At 35.1% G+C, this 14,202-nt stretch overlaps 2 protein-coding genes across 2 annotated transcripts in view; one reads left to right on the forward strand and one right to left on the reverse strand.

Moving 5' to 3' along the window:
• LOC144451410 (uncharacterized) overlaps positions 1 to 8,053 on the reverse strand; it is an 83,082-nt gene extending 75,029 nt beyond the window's left edge. The window contains exon 1 of the mRNA XM_078142242.1: positions 7,906 to 8,053. Within this exon, the coding sequence (XP_077998368.1) occupies positions 7,906 to 8,053 (148 nt within the window). The remainder of the gene's footprint in view (positions 1 to 7,905) is intronic.
• A 321-nt stretch (positions 8,054 to 8,374) lies between these two features.
• LOC144451605 (ciliogenesis and planar polarity effector 2-like) lies at positions 8,375 to 12,683 on the forward strand. Its single transcript, XM_078142494.1, has 6 exons — positions 8,375 to 8,512; positions 9,144 to 9,278; positions 10,135 to 10,287; positions 10,829 to 10,947; positions 11,423 to 11,559; positions 12,106 to 12,683. Exons 2-6 carry the CDS (start codon positions 9,152 to 9,154, stop codon positions 12,329 to 12,331), a joined length of 762 nt encoding a protein of 253 aa, XP_077998620.1. The 5' UTR covers positions 8,375 to 8,512; positions 9,144 to 9,151; the 3' UTR covers positions 12,332 to 12,683.
• The last annotated feature ends 1,519 nt before the right edge of the window (positions 12,684 to 14,202 follow it).

Below are 14,202 nucleotides of genomic sequence, written 5' to 3' on the forward strand. Positions count from 1 at the left end.
ACCCCACTGGAATCCAGACTAATACTATACATGGATTGTAATGACTAAATAGTCATGTACTATGGTATGTTGCTTCATTGTGCAATGTTTAAATGAGTTATGGTATGTCACTTCATTGTGCTAGGTTTAATTGCAATGAATCATGGTATGTCTAGCCATTGCGCAAGGTTTAAATGAGTTCAAAAGTTGCATTTCACATTACATTGCACTGATGTATAAAACAACACATATATAGATTACTGTTGTGGAGTCCACTTTGTGTTGGCTGTTTACCCTTTGCTAAAGTTGGGGGTTAGCTAGATTAATGGCAAAAATTTTGACTTTGACTATATGAGAGAGTGAATGTAATCATATAAAGGGAGGTATTGTACATTTGTATAGCAACTAGACTACAGCTAGAGCAGGCTTGTAGACGTCAAAGCAGCTACCAATGTTTCATAAAATAGACAGTTGAACAAAAACATCGCAAGTTCTAGTTAAACATTTTTACACAATTATTTTTGTACAGCGGAAAAGACTTTACTTATAGAATGTGCTACTTTTGAGTCTAAAGTGTCACAAGTTGACTTCAACATTAAAACTCATTCCTTCTACTTTAAAAAAGTCAAATCACTGTTCTGTGAATAGAATTGTACAAACATATAATAATTACCTACATACACCGTTACATTAACTATCTGAAGGCTTCAATCACACAACATTGATTCAATCAAAAGTCACTAACTATCATAATGGATTACAACTCTGTCCATTTCCAGCGGATTTACCGCCCAACTAACATGTATCATTGCAATTCCTTTTATTTATACTGTCTGCACAGATGTGATCTGACTTCTATTCAGGTGGTGTTACTGTAGATATTGGCTATATCCATATACATTTAATTTATATGTAGCCCTAATCGTGATTAAATTCTCACTATGCACATCTACATCAAGTCTACATGCATTAAAGTTTGTTTTCATTTTGAAGAAAGTGCGACGTACTAATGCACTAACATTAATCATGTTGTATAACTCAGTATACCATACATATATACCACACACAGATGCACACTATACACACATACATACACATCTGCATGCAGACAGACAGACATACATACATACAGACACATATACATGCATACACACATGCATACACATACACATACACACTTACATACATACATACATACATACATACATACATACATACATACATACATACATACATACATACATACATACAATTACATACATACATACATACATACATACATACATACATACATACATACATACATACAATTACATACATACATACATACATACATACATACATACATACATACATACATACATACATACATACATACATACATACATACATACATACATACATATACATGCATGCACTCATGCACATATATACATATACCACACACACACACACACACACACACACACACACACACACACACACACACACACACACACACACACACACACATGCATGTGCATGCACAAATTTGATCATTCATTCCTCTAACACTCCTAAACTTTAGTTCAGTAACACTAAAAATTATTACAAAAATTGAAGGCTCTGTTATGTACACCAGTACCAATGTACTGGAAATTCCATGTGAAACACTAGCCCATATGTTGATATGACCTGAACTACAGGACAAGCACTGCATAGTCATCCATATGGTAACAACACACAACACACACATGACAGATTTCAGCAACTAATCACTTTATGTTATCCACTAAACCAGTACAGTGTCCAACTATCTATCAACGTGAGGCTTACAGTAGATTGAACATTTTAATGACTCCTATAGACCTCTAAGTTGTGTCGTTAAAAGAAGAAAATGACTTGAAGGCATGATCACACTAAGAAGAGCTGAGTTCACCAGATTGAATGGAGTCAGCTGTCTGGAACCTAGCTACTATAGTGACTGTAAAGTGCATTACATGGCTGAGATTAGAATATAAATGTTACACTTGGCATTGCTCATTTTATTGGCGTGCAACAAAATATGGAATGAATGGGATAGATAAGATCATCTCTTGTATAGACTGACTGTATTTTATCTCTAATGTGATGGGGTGAAATAGTAGAAGGATTTGATTAGTTCTCTACTTTGTATCTAAATTGGAACATTGCAAAGTGAGATTGGGGATGGTCACGCAATGTTATCTGAATCTCAAAGATATATCGTAACTTTAACATTGCAAAGTGAGATTGGGGATGGTCACGCAATGTTATCTGAATCTCAAAGATATATCGTAACTTTAACATTGCAAAGTGAGATTGGGGATGGTCACGCAATGTTATCTGAATCTCAAAGATATATCGTAACTTTAACATTGCAAAGTGAGATTGGGGATGGTCACGCAATGTTATCTGAATCTCAAAGATATATCGTAACTTTAACATTGCAAAGTGAGATTGGGGATGGTCACGCAATGTTATCTGAATCTCAAAGATATATCGTAACTTTAACATTGCAAAGTGAGATTGGGGATGGTCACGCAATGTTACCTGAATCTCAAAGATATATCGTAACTTTAACATTGCAAAGTGAGATTGGGGATGGTCACATAATGTTACCTGAATCTCAAAGATATATCGTAACTTTAACATTGCAAAGTGAGATTGGGGATGGTCACGCAATGTTACCTGAATCTCAAAGATATATCGTAACTTTAACATTGCAAAGTGAGATTGGGGATGGTCACGTAATGTTACCTGAATCTCAAAGATACATTGTAACTTAAACAATTTGCAGCGAGATGTTTGAAATTCGTCAATGAAACTAGCATAGTTTTCAGTTAGTAAACTTTCAATGTCAATTTGCATCTTATTTTATTTGGAGAAATCACCATGGCAACTTAACACAAGTCATCCCTAGAACTACTTTCACAGCCATGACCTTGTCACTACTCATCTTTAGAACTATATACTCTTCACAATGAAGACCTTGTCACAGTGACACTAGCCATCCCCAGAACTACATTCATCGCCACAATTCATCCCTAGAACTACTTTCACAGTCATGACCTTGTCACTACTCCTCTTAAGAACCACATGTACTTTCAGCCATACCAAGACCATATCACTACTCAACCCTGGAACAACTTTCACAGTGAGGACCTTGTTACTACTTTGTCCTGACCATTAACCCATCACCAGTGACCCCTGACATATACTAGTTACATGAACAAGGCCCATTATTCCCTCCACTGATGTAGAAAAAAACACTCCATGAATATGATGTACAACTACCAACAAGCAAATACTGATGAAATAGTTCAAGACAATGCAATTTACTATTACTATTACCAACAACAATTTCATTGATTTGAGATAGAAGAAGGGCTATCTCATAGAAGTGACCTCGTTGATAACATTGCATACAAATTACCACGATAAACTTGACATTGCATACCATGATAAACTTGACATTGCATACCATGATAAACTTGACATTGCATACCACGATAAACTTCACAAATAAGATCATGGCATTGAACTACTCATGGTTTTATTTTACACACACCTGCTACCACTTTAAAATGACAAAGATTGAACATTGAACAATCCAGACTGTACTGAATTCATGGTACATATCTTATAGTCTTTAACAGAGCTTTTGAAATTAGCAATACTTAGGCCAGGACACATGGACTACTACTCTAGCTCCTGACGACCGTATTCCGATTTACACTATGTTATCTTCATACATTACAAATAAGGTCGTCAGGAACTAGACTAATAGACTATTAAACATTATAACTAGACTACCAAATTACCAGTAGTCCAGGACACATACATGTACAGACTACTAAACATTGTACCTAGACTACCATATTAGCAGTAGTCCACATATATATACATGTACACATATATTTATGTTATTCAAGTAATATGAATATCATTACACAATATGAATGTACATGTATTTATGCTATTCAAATATGAATATCATTACACAATATGAATGTACATCTATTTATGCTATTGAAGTAATATGAATACTATTACACAATATGAATGTACATCTGCGCTATTGATATTATTACAATGTGAATGTACATGTATGTAAAATCTATTAGATATCAAACAGGAATAGAGAAAATCAATTTGTGAAAGTGACTGGTAGGGAATAAAAACAACACAGTAATATCTTCCTCATGATTAAAATTGTGCTAAAGTTATCCAGAAAGGTTTAAAATAGAGGACAGGAAAAAACCAAGGAAATATTTAACCACTGAGACAACATGTTTTAATTTCTGGCTGTGACAGCACTCCAGACAGATTAGTATAAACCGGGTGACTGTGTTGATACTACATTCAAACAGCTGTTCAAACCCATCACAATCTCAAATTCCCAGACACTGACCGGTAGCCATACATGGATGTAGTACAGTCAATTTCACAATAGAGTTAAGCTTTTCTGTTTGATAAAACCACACACTGACAGAAACCAACAGGAAACTGCATGTGCCACACTTCAATAGCAAGATCACATTTCTTGATACATTTAGTCAAAAATTACATAAACCATTTAAATATATTGCAATTCCTTGCAGACATACGAGTGTCAATGTTTTTCTTAGTATCAAACACCCGATGAAGAGTGTGTAAAATGTCCTTTGTGATGTTCAATTGATGTCTATATGGTGGCTGCATTCAGGGCTCGAAATACCCGGGTGCACCGTGCTACTATGCACGTTAATTTTGCCCAGTGCAGGTAGATTTCAAAACAAAGGTGCACGACGTGCATGTTGGCTATCGTGGAAAAAACCTCATACATTTCTTCGGATTGACCACAAATATCTCTAAATAAGTGCTTTAGATGAACAAACTTCGGATTTTGATAGTAATAAAATGATTATATCGATATCGGTCGATCGATCGCCTTGTCGTAAATGCGGAAGTAAAAAACCGCATGAAACCTCATTACCTCTCGAGACTTGAAATAACATAAAATGCGAGATATTACATCGGCAATGTCGCATACAGGAAACATTACACATACTTGAAAAATCACTGATAGGACCCCCCACGATCTAGCGATCGGCTAATTACATTCTCTTTGTGTTCTTTCGTCAAAAATACGTCAAACGGTCACATGTAAAGTTGTTTATTTTTGGAAATTATACAAAATTTGATGATGTCAAAACAGCGGACCCTTCTCGACCTTGGCGTCAAGCGATTGTCTGATGAAATTCGATCGAGGAAGTGTCCCGAAAAAGATGGTTCAAGTACGAGTACTAGTAGTAATAATGAAGTGATTTCTACGATGAGTACGGCCGTCCCAACGGATGTGAACTTGCCGTCGACATCGCAAGAAAGTGGTAACGTGAGTGATAAAATAAATGATGATACTGGACAACCACCACTAAAGAAAAAAAAGGTCTATCGGTTTCAAAAATCTTGGCAAAAAGATAAACCATGGCTAGTTTTAGATGGAGAAAAAAAGTGTATGTTTTGCAGCGTTTGTCAACAGTTTGATAAAAGTACGAAGCCAAACAAGTTTCGTAGTCCAGGCTGCAGATCATTTCGTTTGCACATAATAACAAGTCATGAAATAACGGATAACCATGTACAAGCTACGGCTTCGAAGCAAGCAATGGTAACTGAGATATAGTGTGCACATTGTGTGCAGGTAAATTTCAAAGTGAAGGTGCACACTGTGCACGTGGAAAAAAAATTATATTTCGAGCCCTGTGCATATATATATAGTTCATTTCACTTTGACAAAATGTAGCAACAAACTGCACTCATTCAATCTTGCTATCGTAAAGTGTAGCATGTCCAGTTTCTTATTGGTTTCTGCATGTTGTATCAAACAGAAAAGCTGAACGGTATTACGAAACTGACTGTGACATGTGACTCATTATACACAATGAGATATCTATATATAGTAGAAAAACTCTGGATTCATGCACTTAATCTGCTAGTATTTCAAAACCCATATCAGAGAAATATATTTCAACATTCTCCTTATTATCTGAAAATTGTAAATAATACAAATCATGGGATATCGACGAGTCAAATTTACATACAATGTATTATTGAAAAGTATCATGTATGTCTATGTTTTAAAAGCTGCAACATAAGATTTTAATGCCAATTAGTGTTACTATATAGTTCTAAAATGTTGGTATGGTAAAAACAGAATTGGAGGTTGGGTTCCAAAGATACATGCACACATGGATAAATTATACAAATAAGGACATGTGCAGTCACATAGACTATTAACTAATGTCTGGTTTACCTGGAAAGAATACATGTCATGGTTTACCTGGGAAGATAACTTGTCAGGCCTAAACCTCAAAGTCAGACCTGAATACTAGCTTGACTGAAAATAATACTCTAAATCATATAACAGACTTACCAAGAAATGTAAACTTACAACATATTAACTTTCTCTTCTCAGCTGTGAGTTTATATATCTATACTTCAAATTGTGGATATCAATCAAACACTTCAGGATTATAGCAATAATTGAAAAACTCTACACAACAGATAAAACCTACCGTCAACTACGTGAATCAATGGGGATCAAAAAACTAGATACACTCATCAATGGTATCAATAGAAAACAGTAACATAGCAACCAGTAGTCACCAGTAGTCAACAGCTGGTTGAACCTAATATTCATAACATTCAATTTCCAAGACAAGAACACTATTTAGCATGACAATGTCGTCAGTATTTAAATTTTAACAGAAGTTGATTTCTTTGACAGAACTGGAGACCCACTAGTGAAGAGGATATTTACTGTAAATCCTTGACATTTTATTGGCTTAGTGATTTTGATGTTGGATGACTCAGCTACAATACAGTTTATATCACTGTTTTTATCTTACTTGAAAAACTTTAGAAAATATATACTTTACATGTAATACTAGTCTGATGGTGTAAGACCGGAAATGTTATATGCAGCAGGCGGTAGTTGCTTGCATACTACGAGTACTTTTTTATCCTCTTCAATTGAGAATCGTGTATTTCCAATATAGTTTTGTCATGAACTGTACCACACCACACTCTCTGCTAGTTTGCGTTGAGTATAAAATTGATTGATAGACTGACTGACTGACTGACTGACTGATTGACTGACTGACTGATTGACTGACTGACTGACTGACTGATTGACTGATTGATTGATTGATTGATTGATTTGATAACAACTATATTACAGATGAAATACAGACTTGTCTGTGTAAAGATATGATAGATCATTATTGGAAGTTTTCATCAAATTTCATTTCTCAACATTTAGGTAAGTAATTTTCAGCTGTGCTAGTTATTAATAGTAATTGAATTCACCACCTTCAAAATTACACTTCATATTAATAATGCAATGTTTTTTCTTCTTCATTGTACTTTACTAGACACGTATTCAGATCATTGTTTTAAGAAATATCTCTCCACATACCGACATCAATATTTTGTTACAATACTGACTGTATTGGTGTAAAACAAGCAATCTGCACCAAAGTATTATTATCGAAATTTACATAAGAAATAAAATGTAAATCGTGTATTGTTCAAAACAGTAAACTGGACAAAGATTTTCAACTGCACGGTTCAAATACGGGCCTGACTCCACCAACATGTTGTGTACATACACTGGCTCAGCCAAGAGGTCGTGTTATGATGCTCCGGCCCATCGTATACATTGTACAAGGAATCACTCCTTCACTGTGTGATACCATGGATGTATACTGAACCGTAGATAGAAAATCACAGTCACTGGAGACGAGTTTTAAGGAAAAATAGCAATGCTAAAAGAAGCGCTATATCATCCAAGCGAAACGCTATATGATAAAACTGAACTGTATCACCAATGCGTTAAACCGGTAATCCCAACGTTACGGTCAGAAAAAAATATTAATACGTGTTTACCTTGTATAAGTCGATGCCATAACCTACACACAAGTGATGCTTGCTTCAGTGCATCATATGGGGATAAATAGGACAGAATACGCTCCAAGAGTTCCTCTGGCAGATGATTCACGTGAATACTAATAACGAGAGGTGCAGAAGTAGCCATGGTAGAAGTGACAGAAGAGGACGGTAAAATGCCGGCTAGTTAGACAACATGACAGTGAAGAATCATCAATGAAGTCAGGGCTCAGCGGAAGCCAGTCAGTTTTCATTTCAACATAACCTCGTTCGGAAATATAAAAACTAAATCAAGTCAGTGATATATATAAATCAAAATATGGAGTTTTATTTATATATTTTAGCTTTTATTATTATTTTCGTACAATGAAAGTATTTATAATTATTTCATTTGGCTACAAATGTATATTTTATGTATTGACTTATCGAGTTATAAAATCTTATCGAAAGAGGTGGTAAAGAAAATGGCGACGTACATTCGATTTTAGTTGAATCGTTCGTCCAGGACATTGTTTCAACATTACATACAGTTCGCTTTGAATAATGTGATGTGGTCAAGGTGTGAATGTGTGCTATGATATTGTAGTGTCCCAGGCTCATTTGAAAGGTACAAATATCAAATACTTTGTTTCCAAATTAGATCTCAACGTTTATGTTTACTGACACTGTATTGTTTACAAACGACGAAACGTTGTAAAATTCATGCCCGGCCCTGGCACGAAATTGCAATGTACCGTGTAGCTGTAGGTCAGTTTAGTCGAGAGTATCTCGGAATCAGTGTGGTTATATGCTTAGCTTTATAACCCTTACATTGCGCTTATAATTTATTTTGAACCATTTACTTGTTTGGATGTCCTGCCAAAACGTTCTCTTTGCAAGTTGAAATTACAGCAGAAACGAAAGCAAATGACAGTCAGTATACCGACGTAGGTGGCGCTATGTATCAAAACGACTTTAGTATGGCAACCATGTGTACTTTTGTTGTTCGTCCTTTTCAAATGATGTAAACAACCTTATAAACATCGCTATTGCTCAAAACATTTGTTTTAATTATAACTTTAGGGATTTTTTTTCTGTTTTGTTTTTGGTGGGTTTTTTTTTTTTTTACAAATCGTCACTTCCAATGTTAACACTTCAAACAGGGCTCTGTATGACTAGATCTTATTCATTGACAATGACAAGATAATGTAACCCAGCATAATAAAATTTTAGATTTTTCTTCATCTTTCTGTGAACAGTTATACAGATGTCAAGAACTGCAGATGTGAGTATGGAGGAAATGGGACAACTAGTACAACATGACTGGCATAAAACAAACGAAGGCAAAGAATATTTCAATTCTGTATTCAGAAATAATAAACGAAAGACATTTGGTAAGTTTGTGTCTGATTTAACAAGAAAATAAAGTGAAGCTAGCATTGTTATAAATCCATAACTCATGAATAATAAGTGTCTATCTGGTAGTCAACTACTTTACCATGTTCACCTCATGTTGTTTCTGAGTGCTGGCTCACTTTCAAGAGTCTCTGTGTTCAGCTCATAGCTTTGTCCAGTTGATATCTCATGCCTAAGTTTCACTGACACAATGCTGACATACATGTCAAGATTTTGGTGAACACTTTGTGATGCAATATATTCTGAGATTTCATACTCGTACAAAATTTCACTTTGAATTCAAAAAACATCTATACACAGTCATAGAAATATGATGGAAAAAATAAACAAAAAAGTGGACTTTGCCAGTCTAACATCAATGATGTAACAACATAAAACAGCACAATTTCAGTTCTCACAACATGCTGTTCCCTTTATTTTTGTATAACAGTTATACAATGGTGCTTAGATGATAGGACATGACTGCCATGTCACAACATATCTTAAGTGTACCATGACACATAATCAGATTTATGTTGAAGACTTGCCTGCAAGTATGCCCACTAACTAACTAGGGTCAAAAGTTGTAGACAATACTATAAATAGATTCCCTAAAATCATATCAAATAACAAGAACGAGGTAATATAAGTATAGACACTCTACTGGTACTTTTACTTATAAAAGAAACAAAAAATACAGTGTGTGTAAAGTTCAAATATTATAATACACTTTGAAAACAGGTCTTGCTAATAAGTTCTGAATATAAGATTTCATACATAATTTCTTATGACATTTATAAAGCATATTGATTTCTATATAGACATAAAATCTAATTTCTATTTTTGTGTTTGAAGGGCTGCTAGAAAGACCAAGTTTATCACCTCAGCTTTATCTGGAAACTGTCAATTATAAAATATTTGTATCAGGGAAAGCAGGTGTTGGTAAAACTGCTACAGTGGCTAAGCTTTCAGGTGTAGAAGTACCTACAGCTCACAGTGAAACACCAGGTTGGTATATTTATCAAATAGCATTTTATATAACAAAAAAACAAAAACAAAAAAAAGTAAATAAAAGAATGTATAGCAAAACAAGGTTAGACTAAGAAATCCAAAAGACTGTTGATGAATACATTACCTACAAACCAGCTGATGATTACAATAATGAAAGACGAATAAGAAAAGTAGAAATATCAGTCAGAAGGAAATGAAATGACAGTCTGCAGAAAAGAAAACTCGCACAGTGGACAGGCATCATATTCATGACCATCATCTCAAGGAGAGTATTCAAAAGACAGCCAATTCTGATGAGAGAGTTGTGAGGAAGAAAGCCTATGCAATGACTATACATGCGTAGGATAGAATCCTGTGATATGTGAGTGCCAATGTGGTGTACATACTTAGGATGTCTGCAGTGTTCTCTGTGGAAAAACTTTCACAAGCATAGTGGATGAACATGCAGCAAAAAATACCACAAGCACCAGTTATGTGCATCTAGCTTGTTTCACTTATCTGATATAATTAATAATTTATTATTTATCTTTCAAACCAGGTATTTTGACGTCCGTTGTATATTGGCCAGCCAAGGTAGCAGACCGTACCCTTATGTTCAAGTTTCATTTCTGGGATGCAGGAGAACAAGCACTTAAAAAATTTGACCATATTCTTCCAGTAAGTTTGATTTCCATTGGTTTGTGTCAGTTCTACTCCTGCCCTACATTACCCCTACCTTATGCTTACCCATACCCTTTACTACCCCTACCCTACATTACCCCTACCCTTTACTATCTCTACCCTATATTACCCCTGCCCTACATTACCCCTACCCTTTACTATCTCTACCCTATATTACCCCTGCCCTACATTACCCCTACCCTTTACTATCTCTACCCTATATTACCCCTGCCCTACATTACCCCTACCCTTGACTATCCCCACCCTATATTACCCCTATACTTTCCCTAAACTATTCCCCTACCCTATACTACCCCACCCTATATTATCCCTACCCTATACTACCCCTACCCTTGACTATCCCTACCCTATATTACCCCTACCATATACTTTCCCTAAACTATTCCCCTACCCTATCAGTTAATTTTGTACCATTTACTGAATCCCATAGATGATTTGTATTATCTTACAGGCTTGTAAAGACAAGGTGGATGCAGTTCTCTTTCTATTCTCATTTGCTGACCGTCCAAGTTTTGAAGACTTGACCAATCAGATGTCAAGAATTGTGGATCCTCAAGAAAGCACACTCAAAATTGTAGTGGGCACTAAATATCCTTTTTTAAACATGTATTGAAATATCACTGAGGTGGTCCAGGAAATTATGTTTATTCCATTTTCAGTAATACACCAGGTATTAAAAAAAAGAAAGATTTTACAACTTGGCCACTAGGGATGCTGTTTTGAAGTAGATGTTTAGTTTGAAGATAGAGCCAGCATCCCATTTTTTCGCAAACCAGAGTAATTATTTCTACCACTACACTTTGAAATAGTAGGGACCGGCTTGTTAAGAACAGTACGGTAAAGTAAGGTTTGCGATAACGCAGAATCCATGGGTGCTGCGGTGAACACTGAAAATGGCCTCCCAGTATTTGACAGCACAAGTAGATCTTTAATTTGAATATCCATGAGTGTTGTGGTCCTCCCAGAAATAGTGTTCTCCCAGTAGTTGACAGCACAAGTCACTTGTTTAAAATAGTTCTGCTTTATCTGTATTCACTGATGTGATTTTTAGAAACTCATTAAGGTTTTTTACATATATGTTGAAATGTTTGTGTAGAATGACTCAGTAACTTGTTTTCCTTAACAGCATTGTATGTATGACCAGTATGTACACAGTGAAGTGACAACTAATGTACTACGGGATTTTGAACATAAACATAAAATACCAATATTAAAAATCAAAAACCTAAACAGAGCAAGACTGAATGACTCAGAGCGATCACTAGATGGCAAAGTAGAACTTGATGATGTGGCTCCCTTCCTAAACAGTTTGGCAGAGAGATTATGGTACAGAGATCAGGTTGCTGTTGGATTAGTCTAAATGGGTTTCTCTCCTGACAAAGCTCCAAACACTATTGTCATCACACTTTGCATGAAAGTGGTATTTTCAAACTTCAATCAGTGACATTAAGATCATAGTATTTCTCTTCAGTTAGCCAACAAACATATCAGTGACCTAAGGGGCCTTGTTACTATGAGTCAAAGACAAATGGTGACTAGACCCTTAGGATACAAGTATTTTTACAACTGAACGAAGACAAATATTGGAAAATGATATAATTATACCTGCCTAAGTTAAGAAACACATAGTGATGTTGAATGATAAAACAAATTCACATTTTTGGAAGGAAAAAAAATGAACATCACTAAATGCTAAGTGATGAAAATAATGAATGTCCTATTATTCACTTTGTAATTTCACTTAAGTTGTTTTGTTCAAAGTATTCCTCTAAAGCTGAATTTATTTTAGATTTTGTAGAAGTAACACTATTTATATATATTTGTTGGTGTTGGTAAATATTTGGTATCTATTATAGGTAAATGTGAATTGGATTGATATGCCAAAAATTTACCAGTGATGGTAAACTGCATACTACCCCTACCTGACACTTTGTAAATTGAAAGGAAGGAGGGGTGTAACACCATATTTCAAGGACTTGAAATTTCACTGAAATGATTAATTTTGTTTTGTCTCTTCACAATTTTAACTAATTTAGGTTGGTATGTATGGTAAAAATGACTAAAAAGAAGTATTTTCTTGGGGATTTGATTCTCGTGAAAAAACATTCCAAGTGAAATTTTTTACAAAGCAAGTGTCAAATGGGACAGGCAAGTGCGCCCTCAGTGGTAAATTTTGGATGTACTTTGTTTTTATACAATTATTCACATTTTAGCTACCATGTGATAATATAACTTACGAATGATACTAACTTAACTTAAATCAGCTTCATCAAATGAAGTTGACAAATTATAAATTGAAATATCAAATTTTGTACTATCAACTCTCAGAAAAGCATAATTTTCAATAAATATTTTTTTCAATGTAAAACAAATTCAGTACATGATATTGTGTATGGATGTGAATCAATTATAAATAAACATTTTATAACAAACGGATTTGTAGGTTTCATGTCTGTATGTGTGATGCTACATGGAATACAGGAGAAATAATTATAAATGTTTCCATAAAATGTGTACAAATATAATTTGACAGACAACACAGTTGTGCCGTGGTAATTAGATGTAGTCACCTGTAGACTCTCTCACAGTCCTCGGAGCTTTGCATTGCTAAAAGATCTGTTTTGTATGTACCGACATCTATCACATAATTGTACTCGAATGTCCTTGTACTGTGCGCCCTCATCGACCACACAGGGCTAACCATTTGTTAACGTATAACTGTGATAACATGGCACCTCAAAGGAACACGTCAACAAATGGTTAGCCCTATGTAGTCGATAAGGGCCCACAGTACAAGGATATTTGAGTACAATTATACTGTAGATATCGGTACATACAAAACAACCCTTTTAGTGATGCAAAGCTCTAAGGACTGTGAGAGAATCTAAGTCAACTTGTAATTCACCCTCCTAAACTTCACTGTGCTTCCACCATGTAAAGTTCAAGGTTGTAAGTATAAATTCCATAGTATTACTGTTTTACATTTTATACAAATATTCTACCTTCTATACTGATATCTAATTTATATATCCATGGACATTTCCCTTTCCTGTCCTTATCAGAGTTTGCCATTGATTTCCTTACACTTCCTGAAATGTGACCCTCACATAGTATGTACTAGGTAGTGAAATGTGACCATCAAAGGGGTGGGGTGGGGTGGGGTGGGGTGGGGAGAACAGACATAAAGCAAATGATGAATCTATGATACACAGTTGTATATCAAAGAGTCGG

This window comes from Glandiceps talaboti, chromosome 21 (assembly GCF_964340395.1).
Source record: "Glandiceps talaboti chromosome 21, keGlaTala1.1, whole genome shotgun sequence".
Lineage (NCBI taxonomy): Eukaryota > Metazoa > Hemichordata > Enteropneusta > Spengelidae > Glandiceps > Glandiceps talaboti.